At 46.1% G+C, this 19,301-nt stretch overlaps 1 protein-coding gene across 9 annotated transcripts; it reads left to right on the forward strand.

The window, feature by feature from the left end:
- Positions 1 to 1,423: 1,423 nt before the first annotated feature.
- SLC25A47 (solute carrier family 25 member 47) lies at positions 1,424 to 18,337 on the forward strand. 9 transcript variants are annotated; one of them, XM_032444773.1, is made up of 11 exons: positions 1,425 to 1,532; positions 1,629 to 1,777; positions 4,078 to 4,319; positions 4,550 to 4,715; positions 5,835 to 6,007; positions 6,697 to 7,349; positions 12,539 to 12,582; positions 12,842 to 12,913; positions 13,174 to 13,356; positions 14,338 to 14,611; positions 15,246 to 18,337. In XM_032444773.1, the coding sequence occupies exons 6-11, from the start codon at positions 7,331 to 7,333 to the stop codon at positions 15,530 to 15,532; spliced, it is 879 nt and encodes a 292-aa protein (XP_032300664.1). In that variant the 5' UTR covers positions 1,425 to 1,532; positions 1,629 to 1,777; positions 4,078 to 4,319; positions 4,550 to 4,715; positions 5,835 to 6,007; positions 6,697 to 7,330; the 3' UTR covers positions 15,533 to 18,337. The 9 variants fall into 9 exon arrangements, with proteins under 9 accessions (XP_032300663.1, XP_032300664.1, XP_032300666.1 ...); XM_032444775.1 differs by having other exon boundaries at positions 4,078 to 4,190; XM_015865615.2 differs by lacking the exon at positions 5,835 to 6,007.
- The last annotated feature ends 964 nt before the right edge of the window (positions 18,338 to 19,301 follow it).

Here is a 19,301-nt window from a genome sequence, read left to right on the forward strand (position 1 = left end):
CTCTGCTGCCCCCAAAGTATTCCCGTCTTTTGCAGCTCAATTTGGAAGAACAAAAAAGCAAAAGCAAGTGGGTCTGAAACTACCAAGCCCCGAGAGCCTGCCCTAGATTTAGCTGCTCTTGGGTCATCGTTATAGTTAATGAAAAGGCAAAGGTTGGCTTTACCAAAGTAGTTTTCCTCTGTTCTGCGAATCCCCTCGTATTCCAGGCAATCTGCTTGTTAGAAATCACCCTCTCCACCAGAAGTGCTTTGTAATTGCAATGTTCACCCACAGCTGGCAGGGAAAGTCATTTATTCCCCTCTCTTTGCAGACTCTTTCTAAGTTATCTGAAGGCAGTTTTAAATCTTTTATCTTTTCTTCTCTGAATTGTATTGGATGTTGATTCTTGATCTCTGGCTCTTGTTAGCCTCTTCTTCCTTCTGTTGGCTTCTTGTTTCTTGAGCTGTTCTCTAAGGCTTTGCACACTGACTGATGGGTGACTACCTTAGGCATTTGTAGACAGCACTGAATATATCATATTCATATATTTGAGTATGAGACCTTCCCTTCCCTTCCCTTCCCTTCCCTTCCCTTCCACNCCTTCCCACACCTTCCCACACCATCCCTTCCCTTCCTTCCTTGGATTGGTCTCATGTTTGCACAGTTCCTATCTATGTAGTTATTCCAAGCTGTCCGTGCTACATTGCTTTTTCTTCAGATTGTTCTTCCAGTTTTTCAGGATCCCTGAGATTCTCGTTTCCTCCTTAGCATTTGTGCAGTCCCTCCCAGGCTGCAGAGGGCTGTCTTGTCCCTGCATGCTCAAGCTATTCATAATGAGCTCCATTTGCAGCCACTGTAGCAGGCATGAATTCAAATTGCAGGGCAGGGGGAGTGCTGGGCACTTTATGAATTAGGAAGAGAACATCAAGAGCTCATTGGTAGTAAGTCTGAGACCTCAAGGGTTGGTTCAGCTAGGAATTAACTTATTTTCCCATTTGTTGATTTTTTTTCTTCCTTGGATGTTTTCCTTCTGAGTTACACTTGTGAGGCAAAGCTATATCGTTAAAGAGGTGTGTATTGAGCTTCTGTGTGCGGAGGACAATGGTGGTATGTTAATAAGGCTGCTTATTCTTGTGTGTGACTTTGTGATAAAGGGAAGGAAAGAAGTCATAGTGTTCTCACAATTTGGTGCTATTAGGCCAGATGTTTTGCCTATTGATCCAGGGCCTTATGCATGCAGCAAACATACAGTTTCAGAGGAGAGGGCTAACCTGATACTCAAAGAAATCCAGATTTAATGGTTCTCCATTCCTACTGTTCTTCTAGACAGCTTAAAAGCTGAGGCAGGTCATGTGTCCTCCATAGTGGTGTGTGATGCCTCTGGCTCACAGCATGACTCATAGGTCAGCTGTGGGCTCTGGTGTCCTTCAGGCTCCATAGATCTGACCCAGCTGTGGCTGATTTTCTTTTCATTCTGCTGAGGCAGACCCAAACACAATTCTCAGAGAGCTGGAGTGAGGAAGGATTTTGGCATCCCCATTGGACAATGAGATGTGAGCTCACTAAAGGGATGGCCTACCAGCTCACACACCAGCAGCACTGCCACATCCAAACTGTCTTTATAAAGCCCTGTTCCCTTTGTCTTTTAGGTATGACCTGTTGCTGTGCAGGTGGAAGAGGTTTTACCACTGATGCCAGAGGACAAGGGTGGAAAGGACATTCCCCTTGGTTCGCACTTAAGAAACATCACCCAGCATTGTTCTGCCCCTGATGGCACCCAGAGGAGACCTGAGAAAAGGTGAGCACCCAGGACACCTGGAAATGGGAAGTGGGAGGGGAGAAGCAGGGAGAGAATTGGGAGGAGAACAAAGAAGCATCAGTGAAGCTAGGAAAGGCACAGGAATGCAAAGTTATGATAAACTTATATACAGGTTTTGGTGTCAGTAGTGTGTGATAGAGTGCACATTGTTGGCTCAGATGCTCCAAAATCTTCCTGCTTGTGATTTTAGCATCAATAAGTGGCCGTATCTCCCTTGATCACACTTCAGAGACTCCTGGGCAACATCTCTCTGTGCCCTGCTCATTCTGCGAAGCTGGTGGCATTTAGATCATGGATACTCAGAGCTGTATGAATGTTGCATCTGCACTAGCAAACTGCTTGCAAAGAGAGTCTCCCATTTTCCAGAGCTTGTACAAGTAGTCTCGAAGATCAGCCAGTGCTTCATGGAGTGGCTGCCCATTTGAAGCAACAACAGTAAACCAGTACAGTGGTGGGATGTAATAGATACTCCAAATACTGTCTGTGAAAAGAGCAGCTCTGGCATTATTTGTTGCAAACTAAACGTCTTTACTATCCATTAACTTTTATGACCTTGGGTGCCTTTAGGGTATTCTCTGATGTTATTGTCCCACAGGCTTCAAAGGTACTGTATATCAAATGTTGAAACTTCCCAGCCTGATGAAATCCCTTGATAAGACAGGTACTTAAAAGCATTGGCTGTGTCTGATCCATTTGGACAGGAGTCATGTCCTGCTGAAGCAGCTGCTTTGCTGGCAGACCCTCTGATGGGTGGGGACTTGATGATCCCCCAGAACATCCTGGTCATGATCCCAAAACATGAGACCCCTCCAAGAGGAGAGCTGGGCCTGGTGGGAGCACCTGATCTGAGCTTCTCCTGGAGAAGGGACACTTTGCATCTGCATGCAGTCAGTGATATGGAGCGTGGGGCTGCAGCAGACCCAGTGTGCTGAGCTGTTTGGCAGCAGGGTTTAAGATGCCAGAAGTGCCCTGAGATGCACTGAGGTACACTGAGATAAGAGGGTGTGCACCACATCCAGTTACCTGAACTAGCAGCTGTCTGTCCACCAAGCAGCTGTACTCATCTCTCCCCCTCAATGTATATTAGCCAGACACTCAGCAAATACTGGTGTGACTGGTGGCAATGTGCAAAAGCAAAGCCTAAACCCAAAAAAGGAAGATAAAACTCAGGTGTTGACATTTTATAGTATTTTACCAGTCTGGATTTATAAACTATATAACCTCAAGTTGTTTCAGTGAAGTGAAAGCAGGCAGTTGTGTCCATTACATGGGTAAGGAAACTGGTGAAACTGTTTTGTCCTTGATTTCTGAGGTAGAAAGGGCAGAGCTGGCAGGAGAACCTCTTCTGCTTGTCTCCTGCCTCTGTTTTTAAGCAGCTTGTTCTTACAGGAACATTCCTCTGAGCAAATGGTTTTTCCCTGCCAGCAGCTATACAAATACACTTTCAACATCGTGTACTTGAAATCCTCTGTCACATTTTGTATCCACGTGCAAAGTCAACAACTGGGAGACCAGGTCTCCAGCAGCAGCAACATGCTAAGTTACATGTCTGTGCAGATGTAACATATGGTGTGCACCAAACAGTAGTGCATGAAGAGAAAAAGCCAAAATGAAGGGGGAATACATTGCAAGGCAACAGCACTAAGGTGTATGGACAGAGCTATCTTGGCCTGTTTACAGGTTAGTTTCCTGCCATTCTCCCAGCTGCCATGTGAAATCTGTTTGTTATTGCATTAGTCATGCAAAAAGACACCATGTTCTTAGAAACCGAAAGAACAGGCTGAGCAGCGTGACTAAGGTGTCTTTGTGGAAACTTCCCAGGCATTCAGAGATAGGCGCTCATACAGCTCCTGAGCTGGAGCCAGGGAAAACAGAAATGAAGAGTGATAAGCAAGGCCGTGAGCTTGTGTGATATTCAGAGGTTTGGCCCGAATGCATTAATTATTTTTTACTTCTTCTGCAAGATAAAAATCTTCTTACTTTCTTTTTTATATATCCCCTCTTAACATAAGCCCATAAGAATGCTGTTATTTAAAAAACATTCTTTTTTTTTTCATCCTGAACACATTGGTGCCAGTTTTGGCAGTTAAGTATCTTTATAACAATCTTTCCCATGTGACTTTAGCAGCTAAACTCCTACGTAATAATAGTTTATAGCTCTAGAACTGGGCTTTCTTCCACATTTCCAGGAAGTTCTGAGGTTGTTAAATCACATCATATCATGCAGTTCCAGTAACAAGAAAACAACACAACATCTCATTGGCTTTTGTTTTTTACAGGTTTAGAGCAGAGATCTGAGGTCACTGTAGGAGTGCATGTACTGGGAAAAGACACAGATCCAAAGACATTAGAGAAAGCACTGATGCTGCCCCAACATCATCAATGCTTTTTGGTGCTTATCGTTCTTCCTACCAGATTTGTGTCTTACAGCCAAACACCTGAACAACACCAGCTGCTTGTGAGGGGGCTGAGGATTTTGCCTTAATATGGTCATGGCAAATAATGAATAAACTATTGCCAGGTGAAGAAGAGGGGGGAGGGTTGGGGAATGTCTCACTACAGCGGAGGGAGTCTGTATCCCCAGGCCTGCCAGGTTACTGTCTGTGTCTTCTATCCTTAAGTGCTGAAAATGTGGAATAGATTGGAAAGAAGCTCAGTGTGCTATTAGGATGGGTGTCACATGGGTGTTTGTGTAGGATGGTGCTGATGTTATTTCCACTTTTTCATGGGAAACCCTTGGGTGTCTGACAGGTGCCTGAAACCCCTTCATTAGCTCCATGGCAGTGGACATACAGCGACCTATTGTGTTGATGAGATCAGGTATAGAACGATTGAGTGACTTACCTACAGCCATACAAAAAAACAGCATTGTTTCTTGAACTACTGCAGTCATCATCTTCCCTTCCTTTGGGAGCAGGTAAGAAACATTACAACCTTATTTCAACTTTCCACAGCTGAAATCACTGATCATTTATACCTGCTGAGAAGTAATGCAGCTGCCAGAATGGTTTCCTTATGGGTTTTGTTTGTTGAGCTGTAAAGTTCCTGCAGTTAATGTTTGAGTCCCTGGTGTTATTGTTCTTCTGTTAGTGCGTGAGACAAAGCCCAGTGAGATAACTTGATTTGAGAACTGTAATGCAGACAGAGCCAGAAGGTCCCACCCCTCTCTCATCCACTGATATGCAAGTTGCAGCTCAGGCTTTGCCAGCTCAGTGTTGCTGCTGTCACTGTTTCCCTTCTGCAATTTGCAAGCAGCCCGGTGACATTGGTGGGATGGTGCTGTTTGAACAGCCTCCCCAGACGAGGATTTTCTGAAATAAATGGGAAGGGAATTAATTTTTTGATAACACAGACTAAGAGGAGTGAAAAATGCAGCGTGTTATGGCATGCAGGAAGGCAGGAACATTTTCTCAGCCAGTCTGGCTGGGTGAGGTTGCAGGTGGTTGCAGAGGTGAAAGGACTGGCTGCTCTGTCACTTTGCAGGGTGGATGGAGATGGTGATGTCCTGAGAGAATCCTGTGGAGGGGGAGGGATAAAGGAATGCTTTTCCTTTTGTGTCTCCTTCAAGAGATGCTACTTAACATTGTTTGTGCTCCTATAGGCTCCTTCGGTACCTCTATTTTGCTGTGTATCTGTATTGCCCTGTTGCCTTGCGGTCACTTCCCTTACTGAAATGGGAAGACAGTTCTCCTGTGAAGCAAATGGAGCATTTCTTCCAGCACATGCTTTTCAAAACTAAACTATTCCGCTCTTTTCTATCACTTGGTTTCATAATTTCCTGCAGATTGCTTTACGTTTTCAGTCCAGTCTTCATCTAACAGTGTCTTCCATGCTCTTCTTTTTCCAAATCCATTTTGAAATTGAACAAATCACTCTTAAACAGATTGATTCAAGAGGAAAGACTTTTGAGTTATTTCTAGCAGAGTCCTGTCCTTGTAGAGGCTCTTAAGCATATGTTTCATGTGTCAGATGTCTTAGGGCATGCTTGGAGAAGGCCACTGGGCTTGAGACTCAGAGACTTCTGTGCTTTGCACAGATGTGGGCTGTGGTGTCTCACTGCAGGCTGGATTAGCAGTGAACTACATCAATCCTTGGACGTTGTGCTCCCTGCATGAAAGGGTGGTGGGAATGGCTCCCAACTGATCTGCTGGAAGAGAAACTTGAAGATCTCTGTGAGAACTGAGGGTGGCATCAAAAGCAATAAGACAGGTTTCATGTCTCAGATTTCCTTCACTTCTAATGACACCTTTGTCTGTGCTTGCTGGCTTGCAGCCTTACATGGGCTGTGCTTGCAGAAGGCCCTGTCCTCACCTTCCATCAAAGTCCCTGAACATGTGATGAGTGGGACACATGGTGATGCTTTCACAGTGGGAACACCATGAGTTCCTTCACTTGTCTTGGGAGCAGCTCCCAGAAAAGCAAAACTAAACACCCTCATCTCAGCAGGGTTCCCAAGGTCTGTGGTGAGCCTGAGCTTATCTCTGCTACAAGGCTGCCCATTGCTAGGGACCATGTCCTTGTTCCCATATGTCACCGAGGTGCCAGATCCCACACCCACAGCTGGAGAGGGCCCACAGGGACATAATTCTCTGGTATGAGAACTGGATACAGCACCATTTCCCCCACTTGGCATGTACAGGCTGCTGGTGAACCATAACATCTCCTGTATGGTCACCAAGTGGAAGAAGCTGCTGGGTAAACTGCTGTGTGTCAGCAGTTAGTTACATTGCCCTCTCACTGGATAATATTTTACTCCTGTTTTTAAGTATCTGCTGTCCTTGCATATCGTTACACTGTAGAATAAACCATTCTCTCCAACACAGAATGTGTTTCGGGAAGGATGAGTGAGAAATCACAGAATACAAATGGATAGAAATGCTTTGATTTTTGTTTTTCAGAAAATCCAATCGCAGCAACCTGTGTTATATGGCACTGAAACATCCAAAATATGCACTTCAGGGAGAAAAGAGCCTTATGAAATGTTCAGGAGACTTAGCACCATGGGCAAAAGTCCTCAGTTCCTTTGAGAGTCGACCCAGCGGGCAGCAGCTGTGAAATTCTCTTTTCTCTTTGCCTTGGCTCTGACCTGGGGAAACCTCATCAGGAGAAATACAATTCAGATCATGGCTTGGCAAGCCCTTCACTGCATCGGGACTTTGGTTTCCAGGTTCATCTGGGGGCACAACATAACCTCCAGCACTGGGCTCTTGCGCAAAAATAGCAATAGGCAATGTGACATTGTCATGGCTGGTTCCCCTCGACCAGCAAGTCTTTTTTTTTCCTTCCTCAGATCACCATCTTCTAATAATAATAATAAAGAATGGTTCTGGATCAGTCCCCTAGCAAAATTCCTCTTCCCTGCCGATCAAAGCATCAGAGTGAGGGCAGCAGTGATACATAGCTCCATCCTGATGAGCTGGCTCTGGAAATAGGTCGGGAGGCTGAAGCAGCAGAGCTCCTGCGGGGGATGAGAAAACTGCCCTGTGATCTGAAAGGGAGGCTTCCCACGTGCTTGCGTTTGTTTCTGGATGCATGCATATACGACAAGCAGGTAATTATTTAAGGGGATGTGGGTAGGGCTTCAGGATCTACTGTGTGCATAGAAAAGCCGAGGGAAATGCCTCGGGGAGGGATTTCTTGGTGAGGAAGGAATCTGCCCTGTCCGGAGGGAGGGCAGGCACGGATGGGGCACGCATTGCAAACACAGCCACTTTGCTGCGGTGCAGAGCAAGTGCAAGGCTGAATGCTGGGGTTAATGAGAGCCGCGGGAAATGGCCCTTTTGCAGGCAGCCTTACCCCGCAAGCACCACCCCTTTGATTTTCCAGGCAGAAGGGCTCCGGCGCAGCGTTGCAGGGCTCCGGGGGATTACTTATTCACCGTGTTCTTGGACCAGCTCCAGGAGCCTCCCTGTTACTGCCTCCAGTGTACAAATTCATCAAGTATCCACGAGGTTCACAATCCCTTGAGGCAGGAGAAGACAGGAAGGTGATTCATATTGCAGATCACGCCGGCTCTGAAGGACCCACGGGGCTCTAGTAAAGCGGAGCCGGCATCCTTCCTTCTTCCACCTCCTTAACGCCTGTTGGGGTCATTGAGGCAGCAGACTCAGTCCGGATGGATTTCATTGCGGGGGCCATTGGAGGTAAAGAAATAAAGCGGTGCTTTTTGTTGGAAGCAGGTAGCTGTGTTTCCTTGTTGCTAAGCTAGCTGGCAGGTTGCGATGCTACAAATGGGAGTCTGCCCACTGGGGTTTCTGAGTAACAGTGTCTTCTTTAATATGCAGACAACATCACCAGGGCAGAGACCACCCTGATGAAATTTGGTTGTCTGAGGTCTGTAATCTCTGTTTTTATTTCAGTAGGAGAAAATCAGAGATCAAATGCAATGTGCCTTTTGGAGATATAAAGCAGTGAGTACTGCCTGGGCAGCAAATCCCGGCATGGCTGATGGAGTCCTGGCTCTGGGCACTGAAGACACAGGGGGGCTGAGGACACAGCTCATGGCTCTGTGGCAGTGAGGAGGGGCTGTGTGAATGGCATGTGCTTGATCGTGGGTTGAGAGGTATTGACGGCTGTGGGGTTATTTCTGTGCAGGCTTTGAGGAGTGGAGAGGAAAAAGTAGGTTAGGCATACTTAAAAAAAAAAAGAGGAGAAAAGCATGATTTAATTTTAGATGTTTTTAGAGCATGTACTGCTCAAACCCAGCCTTGTTTTAAACAGCAAAGCACAGGCACTGGTCTCATTTCTCGTCTGAAATGTGCCTGTCAGATGTAGCAGTGTTGAATACCAAGAGGCTTGGGGTGGTGACAGGCCGGGTAATCCTGCCGGGTGGGTGGAAGGCACAGCCCAGACCTTTATGTTGGATCTGCTGAATTTGGGCAGCGTGATGCTGGCAGCTATGTGCGTTTCCTGGGAGGGGCCATGACTCATTTGCTCATCACTGAACTGTCACAAGCAGGGCCAGATTTGAGTCCCAGCAGCGCTCCAGCTCATCCTTCTCTTTCTATGCTGACCTCAGGACATGCAGTGGTGTTGTTAGCCTTGTGCTGGCGCTGATAGAGGAATGTCCATCCCAGAAGAATGAATCAAACATCCTCTAATAGGTGCTGTTAGTGGCTGGGCTCAGCTCAGGGAGTCAACGCTGTCCGTGTTCCCTTTGGGACCTTTACTTTTGTTGGCACAGTTGTAGAGGAGCCGGCCACTTAAGGATAAACTTATTTTGCAAAGGAATTTAGAGTTTCAAACTCAGTTTCCAAATAGCCTTCCTGCATTGCTCATGTGCCAACTTTTGTCCCCTTACATGGTACAGCTTCCAGGGCTGGGACAGCTTTCCTGTGAGAACTGGGATGTTGTTAGTGCTGAATGTGCCTTATGGCTTGTCCCTGTTAGAGCTGAAGCCATCTTTTGTTCTCCCAAGGAGGCTACAGAACCAGCATCAAACAACTCAGGAGGTGAGACAGATCATAATAAAACCACAGAACAACTTGGGTTGGAAGGCACTTCAAAGCCCATCCAGTTCCAGTGTCCTGCCATGGGGTGGCTGCCACCCAGCAACTCAGGCTGCCCAGGGCCCCATCCAACTATCTACCTGAGTAAAAAGTTGACTTCCCTCCTGTTTATAAGCTCCCTTTAAGTGTACCGTAAGGCTGCAACGTGACCTCCTTGGAGTCTCCTCCAAACTAGGTAAGCCCAACTACATCAGCCTTTCTTCACAGGAAAGGTGCTCCAGCCCTCTCTGATCATCTTCATGTCCTCTTCTGGACCTGCTCCAACAGCTCCACATCTTTCTTGTGCTAGGGGCCCTAGGCCTGGATGCAGTACACCCAATGGAGACTTGCAAGGGCAGAGTAGAAGGGGACAATCATCTCACCCTTGCTCTGTTGGTACAACTCATGGTATGGTTGGCTTTCTGGGCTACAAATGCTCACTGCTATCTTACATCAGGTTTCTCATCAATTGACATCCCCAGGTCCTCTGAGCTGCTTGCATTTATACTTGAGATTGTGCTGACACAGGTGCAGGACCTTTTGATAACCACTGAAGAGCAGCTCTTCAGGATGTCTTTCCTGACCCATAAAACTGACTTAGCTTTCAGCAGGAGGTTGGACCAGGAATCTCCTGTGGTTCCTTCTAGCGTGGATTTCCCTATGATCCTGTGTGTGTTTCCTAGCCGTGCTGCTACAGCAGCTTATGGTGCATATTAATACTCCGGGCTGCTGATGACTTGTGGGTGACTTAGATCTTGTCCTGGGTGCAGAGATTTGGGAAAGGGCAGCTGAGTCAGTTGGCACTGCCCTGTAATGGTGGCAGAGCAGCCAGGCGTGGGCCACATCCAGTCTTCCTGCATCCCATTTGCAAGGTTACATATTGGTCTCATGCAGCCCAGGGGTAGACAAAATAACCCATCTAGGGAACGTAGAGGGAACGTGCTGTCTCCTTGGCTGTACAGCTAAAGCAGCTCTGCCAGTCATAGCTGGGGTATAGCATTACAGCAAGGAGTTCAGCTTGTCTGGGGCATGGGGCAGCTCTTATGTTCCCAGCTCTTGTTAGAGTAAAAACCTTTGGAAGTTGTTCTCAATAGATCCAACTTATAGTCCAGGCTCCCTCTTGCTCCCTGAGTGTCACAGCTGGGCCTGTTGCAGGCAGGTGAGCTCCACAGGGCTGCCATTTCCTCTGTGCCAATGCCATTGCTGTGATCCTCCTGCCAGCACCTCTGCTTATTTTAATTTCTTGGCCAATGTGGCCTGATTGTGACAGGGTTAGAGATTTAGTTTTGGGGTGTGTTCATGTCAGGTGTTCCAGCAGTCTCTGCACAGCCCCTGAGAACCTCTCAACAACAGGTGTGACAAATGGCTCCCTGCAACCCTATGAAGAGCATTCCTCTGATTTAATCGTCTCATTTCCCCACAGCCAGTGCAGTGTGACACAGCAGGAACCCTATAGGACCCCTTTCCCTGTATGCATGCTGTACATATCTGGCCTTGTTCGGTTTTGCCATGCAGACAGTGTGCGTGGGTCAGTCTATCTTTATCTGAAGCTATTAATATCATGTGGCACTGTACAGAGCCCTTCTTCTTCAGCCTTTGGCAGACTTGGCTGAGCTCCTCAGCACTAAAACCCTGACTGCCCAGAGCGCTTCTGCTTATTAGGTACCCTATGGTTGCTTAGGAATATTGAGGGCTCACATCACCACCATGGTGAATCATTTACATTTGCTCTCCCTCCTAAGTGAAGGCACTTGGTTGGTACTGGAGCCAAGGACATCAGAAGCCCTTCAGAATGAGATGCAATGGGAAATTGGCATGGGGCAGCCTGTGGCTGCTTCCTGCTGCCAACTGGGAAATGGGTACAGGACAGGTGGCCCGAGGTGACCTGGTGTGTTGTCACTCCTGCATAGGGTGGCTGTATCACTCTTCCTGCTGGGTCATGCTGACTACACGCTCCCCATCTTTCTTCCAACCTATTCTTGTTTTGGATTAGAAATACAGAAAGTCACTTCTTGGCCCATTTTTTAGTCTTTATTCTTACATTTTTCTGGGAGCAGACAGATTTTTTGCAGAACAACCGTCATTTCTCCTGCAGGCTGGGAATGGTTGATTATGTTCATCTGAGCTGTGCACTTCAGGATCGCCTCCTGGAGACTCCCACCACCAGCAGCTGCTGCTTTTTCCCTATATGTAGCAAAGCTTTTCAGAGCTTCCAAGCAGCTGTACAGTCACAGGTGAATGCATCCTGTGAAATGCCTGCAGCAACTAGTATGTTTTTAAGCAGCAGTCAGTGAGTGGCCATTTCCAGCTGTACACCACCACCTGGGTGCTGTCTGTGCCTGCCCTAAAGGGCACAAACAGCACTTCCATGGGTGTGGTGTAAATGACTCTTAGAGGTGCGATTACACTGCACCTGGCTTGATCTCCAGCCGTGGGGCATTGCTGTACCAGGAGGAATTTAGCTGCTCACCTCCCTACTCTCTCCTGTGGCAGTGATGTAGGGATAGAGGCTGAACACCTTGTTTATCTGTCCGTGTTGATGCACTTTCACTCTCTGTATCCACCACCAAGGCTGTAACGTTGTCTGACAGGATTAATGTGTTTTCAATCCCGGTGTCTATTTTAAGGCGTTGAGATGATCTGGGTGCTGATGTAGGGCTGACAAATTCCCCCAGCATGCTGGAAACACTGCTGCGTGCAGGCATGCTGCTGGGCACACAGCTTTGTGCTAATCCCCCTCTGTGCCTTCATCTTGCCCTGCTCCATGCTGGCCCTTGCACAAGGCTCTCTCCTCCCCAGCCTCCAGACCTTTGATCCTTGCTCTGCTTTTGCAATGTACAAAGTGTCTGATTCACAGGGAAGATGCTCTTGTCTGAGCTGAGAGGGGGAGACAGCCCAGTTCTGTGCATTACACCTGGCCCTTTACAGCAGGGCTGTGCTGATCCCAGGGCTGGTGCATGTACCTTCCCAAGGCTCTATGTTTTTCCAGCCCTGCCTCAAACCCAAGTGTAATTGCTTTTATCGATTCCCTGCAATGCTCACATTCCTCCTCTTGATGTGCTGTGTTGTCAGAGGAATCCAAGAGTTTTTCTCTATCAGTGTTGGCTCAGATACAGGGGTTGGAGATTGATATGTCACCAAGAGCAGACAGGTTCAGCAGCTGTGTTTTTTTTGCAGTTCCCCTCATGATCTCCTGCAGAACAACCTGCTGTGATGTGTGTTGGTAACTGTCTCCAAATCCTTTCTGTTTCAGGTGGCCTAAGCACAGCAGTGGGGTATCCGCTGGACACAGTGAAGGTACCTGTTGGGGCTTTGCTTCTTGACCACAATCTGAACACAAATGGACCATGTGGTGTTAGAAAACTAATCCAGTGACCGAAAGCTTTCAGCTTTGCCACATCAATGTATTTCATTTTGTGTTCTTCTCTTAAAGATAATGATAATCCCCTTTTGGGGGATGCTTCATTATGGCTGATGAGCTACTTTGCTGCTGCAACATTCGTTGATGGTTTTTAAGTGTGATGTCTGCATTTCTAAGTTACTCCTGTATTTTTAGGTGAGGATTCAGACTGAGGGGCATTACAATGGCATTTGGCACTGCATTCAAGAAACATACAGGACGGAAAGAGTAGGTACCTCTCATCAGAGCCACTGGCATGGCTTTGTGTTTCAAAGGGGCAGTGCTGCTGAGGTCAGTGTGGGGAGGACAAGTTGCAGTTGCATACAAGCATTACCTGGAACAATAATTAGAACGGGATTTAACTTAGCCAGTGATCTATAGGATGGCAATAAGTTTAGGTTCAGCCGTATGTGGGCAGTGGTTTTGAACATATACTTTCCCACATCACTCCCTCTAAAAAGCCTTTTATTTTCTCTGTTTTCAATCAGGTTTTGGGATTTTACAAAGGCGTGTCAGCATCAGTCTTCACAGTGTCGCTGATCTCTTCTGTTTCATTCGGCACATACAGAAACTTCCTTTGTAACATCTGCAAGCTGCGCTATGGCACAGCCGATGCCAAGCCATCTGGGTTGGATGTTTCTCTGGCTGGAGGTGCTGCTGGTGCTGTGCGGGTAGGCAGCAAAGTGGGAAAGCACAACAGGAGGTCTTGTTGGGGCACGCGGGGCTGGGAAAGCAACTGTTGTTTTCTGTTGAGTGCTCAGCGGGAGGAAGGCTTATTTTCTTGTGACATCCTGCCCTAAGGCCTTGGCAAAAGAAAGCAAAACTAAAAGGAAGAAAAACAGCCTGGGAAGCAAAATTTCCAAGTGGTTTTAATTGTAGGTTTATGTAAGAAAGACGTAAGCTGGTGTGCAAAGCGCAGGCTGGTGATTCGGTAGGGACAGAGGCCAGAAAGACCCTACTGGTCACTGAGGGCTGCCTGTGTGTATTTCATTCCTGCATAAAAGGTTTCGAAGAGAGCAGAAAGTCATCTCCTTTCCTGCGACTCCCAAAGGCTGGAGCAGCTGGCACCTGGAGGAATCAATGCCTGTGACTGATGGTGATGTGGTGTGGGGTGCTCAGGGGCTGTTTCCCATAGATGATGGGATGATGGATGCTTGTGGTGTCTGTGAGCATCTGCAGACACTCCAGCCCCAGTGCCCCGTGTCAGAAACACATGCAGTCACAGGCAGATGGAGGCAATCCTCTTACAGGCAGTCCAGATGGCCAGGTCAGTGGGTGTTTCCCAGTAAGTGGTGACTCTGCTTAGCACAGGCTGTTTTCTGATAGTTATGGCCCTAGTTCCAAGTGCAGATGTACAAAAGAGCCCTGATGTATACTACATCAGAGAGCCGAGCACATCCCCTTGCTGTGCCCATCTGGTTTCCTAGCTAGCTAACATCCTTTGTGGGTCTCTGCCTCACCATGCAACCTGCACAGTGTAGCGCCTGCTTTCCTGGGTCAAGTTAGCATGGATGGAGTGAAGCAAGATGCAGCTTGCTTGCTTCATTCTCCTACTGAAAAGTAGGAGATGTAATTTGAGGGGTCAGGCAGGAGTGGGCTCCAACACGCAGTTGAGATGTGAAGATTTTAAGCTTCATCCTCTAATTTTTCAGGTTGTGCTTATGACACCCAGTGAAGTAGCTAAAGTTCGAATGCAGACCCAGAGGAACCCCCATCCCTCTGTCACATCCTCCCAGCCCTTTTCCAAGCCAAAGTACCGAGGGTCTCTGCACTGTCTGAAGGTGATTGCCAAGGAGGAAGGCTTTGGGGGTCTCTACAAAGGCTGCTCTGCATTGCTGTGCAGGGACTGCTCCTCTTCTGCAATATATTTCCTGACATACACTTCTCTCTGTGACTGGCTCACACCAGCTGAGAAGAACAAACCAGGTAGGTACTGGAAGGCATTTGACATCACATACAAAAAGGACTTACTTTGGGAAGTCATGCTCTCAGGTTGCTGCATCAACAAGAGCTGAACTTTGAGAGTCTGACCTTGTCCCTCAGCAACTTCTCTCCCTGCAGAAGACTGTTCACAACACCCTCAGGTACTTAGAACATGGGTACAACATCCCCTCAATGCAGAAATGGGATGTGTAAGTGGAGATGAAACATGGGCAAACCTCCCGTGAGCCATTGTGAAGCAGTGCTCAGGTCAGTCTGGAGCTTGAAAATAAAATTCAGGTGCAGAACAGAAAGAGAAAACCTCCTCAGTTGCAGAGGATATCCTAAAAGCAGATATCCACTTAGAGAAAAGCCCAAATAAGTGAATTTACCAAAAAGCATCATTCTGAGAGTTGTAAAAATGAGTAGACCTATCTGAAGTGGGTGAGTGCTGTTGGGCTACGTTGCTACTGGTTTGGTGCTGAGGTGGCCCCACAGCTCCTTCTTCCCTCCTGTCCCTACAACTGCAGTATGAGATTTGAAAAGAGTTAAATAAGAGCTTGGGGAGAATCAGTTTGAGCTGTTGGCACGTGTGAAGCTGATCTCGCTGCTCTCTCTCTCTCTCTCTCTCTCTCTGCAGGTTTCCTGGTTGTGCTGCTTTCTGGGGGCTCTGCTGGAGTTCTGGCCTGGGGCCTGGCTACCCCCTTGGATGTCCTCAAGTCACGGATGCAGGTGGATGAGTCAGGACAGCACAAGTACAAAGGCCTCATCCACTGTGCAAGAGAAAGTGTCAGAAAGGAAGGGCTCAAAGTGCTGTTCAAAGGCCTGGGTTTGAACTGCATCCGTGCCTTTCCTGTGAACATGGTGGTGTTTGTCACATATGAAGCTGTGCTGAGGTTTACAGATAATTTTATAAACAAAAAATAGCTGATGCAGCTCGAACAAAAAACGTATTTTGTTCAGTTTGGTTTTGGAGCCCAACACACACACTGAGCTCTCCACTGATGGGCAGCACTTGAAGCAGAGGCATTTCAGCACAGCATTGACCAACAGCCTCATTTCCCTCTCATAGGACTACATACTCATCAGGGAGGCTTGCACTTGTGCACAACCTCCCTTTTATCTTGTTAATGTACTGTAGCCACTGCTTAGGCCACTCAAATATTTGATATTTATGTTTCAAAAAGCTGCCGGTCTAGGCTGAGATTTTGGTAAAGATTTAATTCTATTTTCTACCAGCACAGAAAAAAGTCTTAACTACTGAGGCAGAAATCAATGGTTTTGCGTACAATATAACACTACACCACACGTTCTCTTTATATGCAATGCTGTAAGGTATCCACCGAGCACTCTCCATATCTGTGTTTCCAGCCTGAGCAGGCAGGATGTAATTCTGCCCAGGTACTCTACAATTACACCCCTTCAGTGGAAGCTGAAATACGAATCTCTTTCTTTTCCAGTTGTTCTTTTAATGAGTGGCAGACTTAGTCTGCTTTGATTGTCGATCCTGCTTCAGGAGTAAAACAGATGGTTTTGTTTCCATGTTTCTCCCTGTATGGTGACACCTGGAACAGAACGAATCTACTGATCTGCTACTGAATCTGCTTTCTTGTTTTTGGAGGGAAAAAGGAAAGCTGCTTTTTAAAGGACTTCTTTTAGGGCTGATAACCTTCTGGCCCCCTTTTACAAGCTCATAGCATAGACTTGGCTACACATACAGTGATTTTTTGCAGTACACACAACTTGGCAGCTACTTTGAACAGGGAAGAATTAATCTTGTACTAGAAGGACGAGTTCAGAAATGTCAGGTGCTACTAGGAAGGAATAAAGGTGATTTCTTTCAGAGAGAAGCTAGTAAGAAATTCCAGAGCTGTCCTTCTGAAACCTAAAGCCTTCAGCAGTTTCAGCTGTGCTATCAAACAGCTCTCAGAATGTTTGTCTCTTGTGAGTGTTAATCTCTCACATGTGATCCAAGAGCAGCTTTAAGATACCAGACAGGTACAGAGCACTGGGGGGGTTGAAAGATCCAGCACAGAGTCTGATTCTATCCCACAGCATGTATGGCCTCAGTAACCTGTGACCCATGCTTAGATCTTTAGGGTGTCAGCTCCAAACCTCCTTTGGTTTGAAAGTCCTTATAACAGAAAATTTAATGAAGTCTTCATGATTTGGGATTTCTCTTAAGACTAATGCTAAGAGGCTTCTACCCTCACCTCTCTATGAGGGATGTGTCTGGCTGAGGGCTGTCCCAGTAGGGTACTAACTCATTCCAGCCCTGTCAGAATATTTTCTGAAATCAAATTCCTTTATAGCAAATTATTCTCAGCTGACCTTACTTCTCAATCACTACAGCCTGTGAACAGGCAGCAAAATACATAGCTGTATGTCCAGCAAAACAACCATTTATTATTAGATAGCGTTGATACTGTCTGTGGTCAGCCCAAGGCTTGAAAATAAAGCCTAATCAAAAGTATCCCAACTTTCCCCAATAGCCTCAAGCACTCAGATGACTAGGAATGTCTCTTGTGGTGGGCATGACTTACACACAGCTTGTTTCAAGAAGCACCAATTACAGATGAATTGGAAAATTAGTGGGCCCAGCTGTGGAAGCCTGTGAGAGTGGCTGAGAACAGTGAGCCTCTTAAAGGTACTCAGTGTAAAAAGCAGGTTCTCCTTGGGCACGAATGGATAAATACAACATAAGAGGTAAGTTGTATCTTACCAATCTTATCAATTTGTTTTATGTATCTTTACTGCTTGCACTATGTAGTGTGCTACGGCTCCTTACTGGAAAAAAAGATAACAAACCCAATATACCCAGGGTCTGACTGACCACCTGCTTTGAGACAAGATCTCACAGTATCAAGGTGAATTAGCCACCAGGCAAAGGTATTGAATGTACGAGTACTGTAAACCTAGGCATGTAAATAAGAACCAACTTTTCTTTAATGATGTGACATGGCATTTATATTGTGTACTCAACTCCATATGCAACAAGTTGTTTGCCTTGTAGATTTCAGAACTTGGCTGCTCTATTTTCTGATTACTTTGTACTGCCTTGACCTTCAGCTTCTGTATTTGCTGCTCTGATAATCGCAGAACTATTTATTCTGATACATTATCTAGCTGAAGGCCAGCCAGCAGAATGAAGACACCACATAGCTCTCTGCAGAGACAATTTCTTTCAGAAACAAACTTGCTGGCCTTGAATAAAGAAAGCTTTCTTGAGAAGGCGCATTGGGCTTCATGTCATTGATAGCTCCTGTTTTGTTTTGTTTTTTTTCTTTCTTCTTCTGGCAATGTTTAAGAATATCCAGGTAGGTTTCAATGTGCCTCTTTGTGACTGGCAGAGTAATGGGAAGCTGTTCACAATTCATGTTCCTTTCTAACTGCAATGGTGGAGTCACATTTAAGTATTTTATGTCAGACCTATGGAAACGTTGCTCTAATAGGTCACATTGACTTATCTATTTCTGAGCTGGCTGCTATGTAAGGAAATTCAATGTCCAGTCTTGCTTGCAACTAGTTAATCTTTGGAGGACTGACCCTCGTTACTTTGCTCTGGTAGCAAGATGGAGGTTACTCGTTAAGCTCAGATAAATGGGGTTATAAAGCACTCTGTTTCACTGTTTGAAAGGCACCGGACAACAAAACAGTGATCAAGTCCTTGTGATGACTGAACAATAGAGAAAGTGTAAATGAAGCCTATTAAAAGTTCAATAAATTAATTCTGCTATCGTTTTACTTTCTAAAACTTTGGGATGAGATCTTAACTGCTGCGTTACTAAATTAATCCATGTGCTTAGTTAGAATAAAACACGTGGCTGTTTCTTCTTAAAGCACATTTCCCCTCCCCGAATAACCACATTTTTAGTTAGTGAAATATATCTTTAAGGACAGATCTGCATATAACATTTTCGAGAAGAAAGTTGCATTACAAGTTTGCAAGAAGCCCTTTAAGGGTCATTAAGTCTTATGTTTTGTGTGTAGTTTAAAGATGGAGAAGAGCAGATGACAAGAACAGGAAGGTCATCATTGAAGTCTATTGTAAATACAGATTAGTTTGTCTTTCCTATGAACTGCTCCACTGCTTAAAAAAAGAAAGGTGTTTCTACTGATTGTTAAACACTTGTCAGTGTTAAGATACAATGTCCATGGGTTATGGAGAGGTAGTGGCTGGTAAATGTTTACTTTCATACATTAAAGTCCATGACATTAGATTAGTGGTACCAGGTTACATAAACTGTAAAAATAGGACAAAAGCTAAACGGTGCTTTTCAGCACACAGTTGAAAGGTGCAAAACAGGAGCTTACAAGCAGGAGGAAGACTGGCTTTTTTTTGTGGGCAGGTGCAGATGTGAAACGAGGGGAAATGGGAAGATTTAAGTTAGATATTGGATGGAAATTCTTCATTCAGAGGGAGCGTGGTGCTGGCACAGCCTGCCTGGAGAAGTGGGTAGTGTCTCAGGAGGCATTTGGTGCAGTGTTGGATTGGTTATGGGACAGCTTGTGGTTGGCAAACAGCCTCTGGTAGGGGGTTGGAAGTGGATGATCTTTAAGGTCCCTTCCAACCTAAGCCATTCTATGATGATTCTAAGACTAAGCTTGCTTTGCTCTTTCTTCAGTCCTTTGCAGAAATATAATGATAACAGCATTACTTCATACACAGCTTGGCACACAAGCATTTGCATCTCAG

The sequence above is a fragment of the Coturnix japonica genome, chromosome 5 (genome assembly GCF_001577835.2).
Source record: "Coturnix japonica isolate 7356 chromosome 5, Coturnix japonica 2.1, whole genome shotgun sequence".
NCBI lineage: Eukaryota > Metazoa > Chordata > Aves > Galliformes > Phasianidae > Coturnix > Coturnix japonica.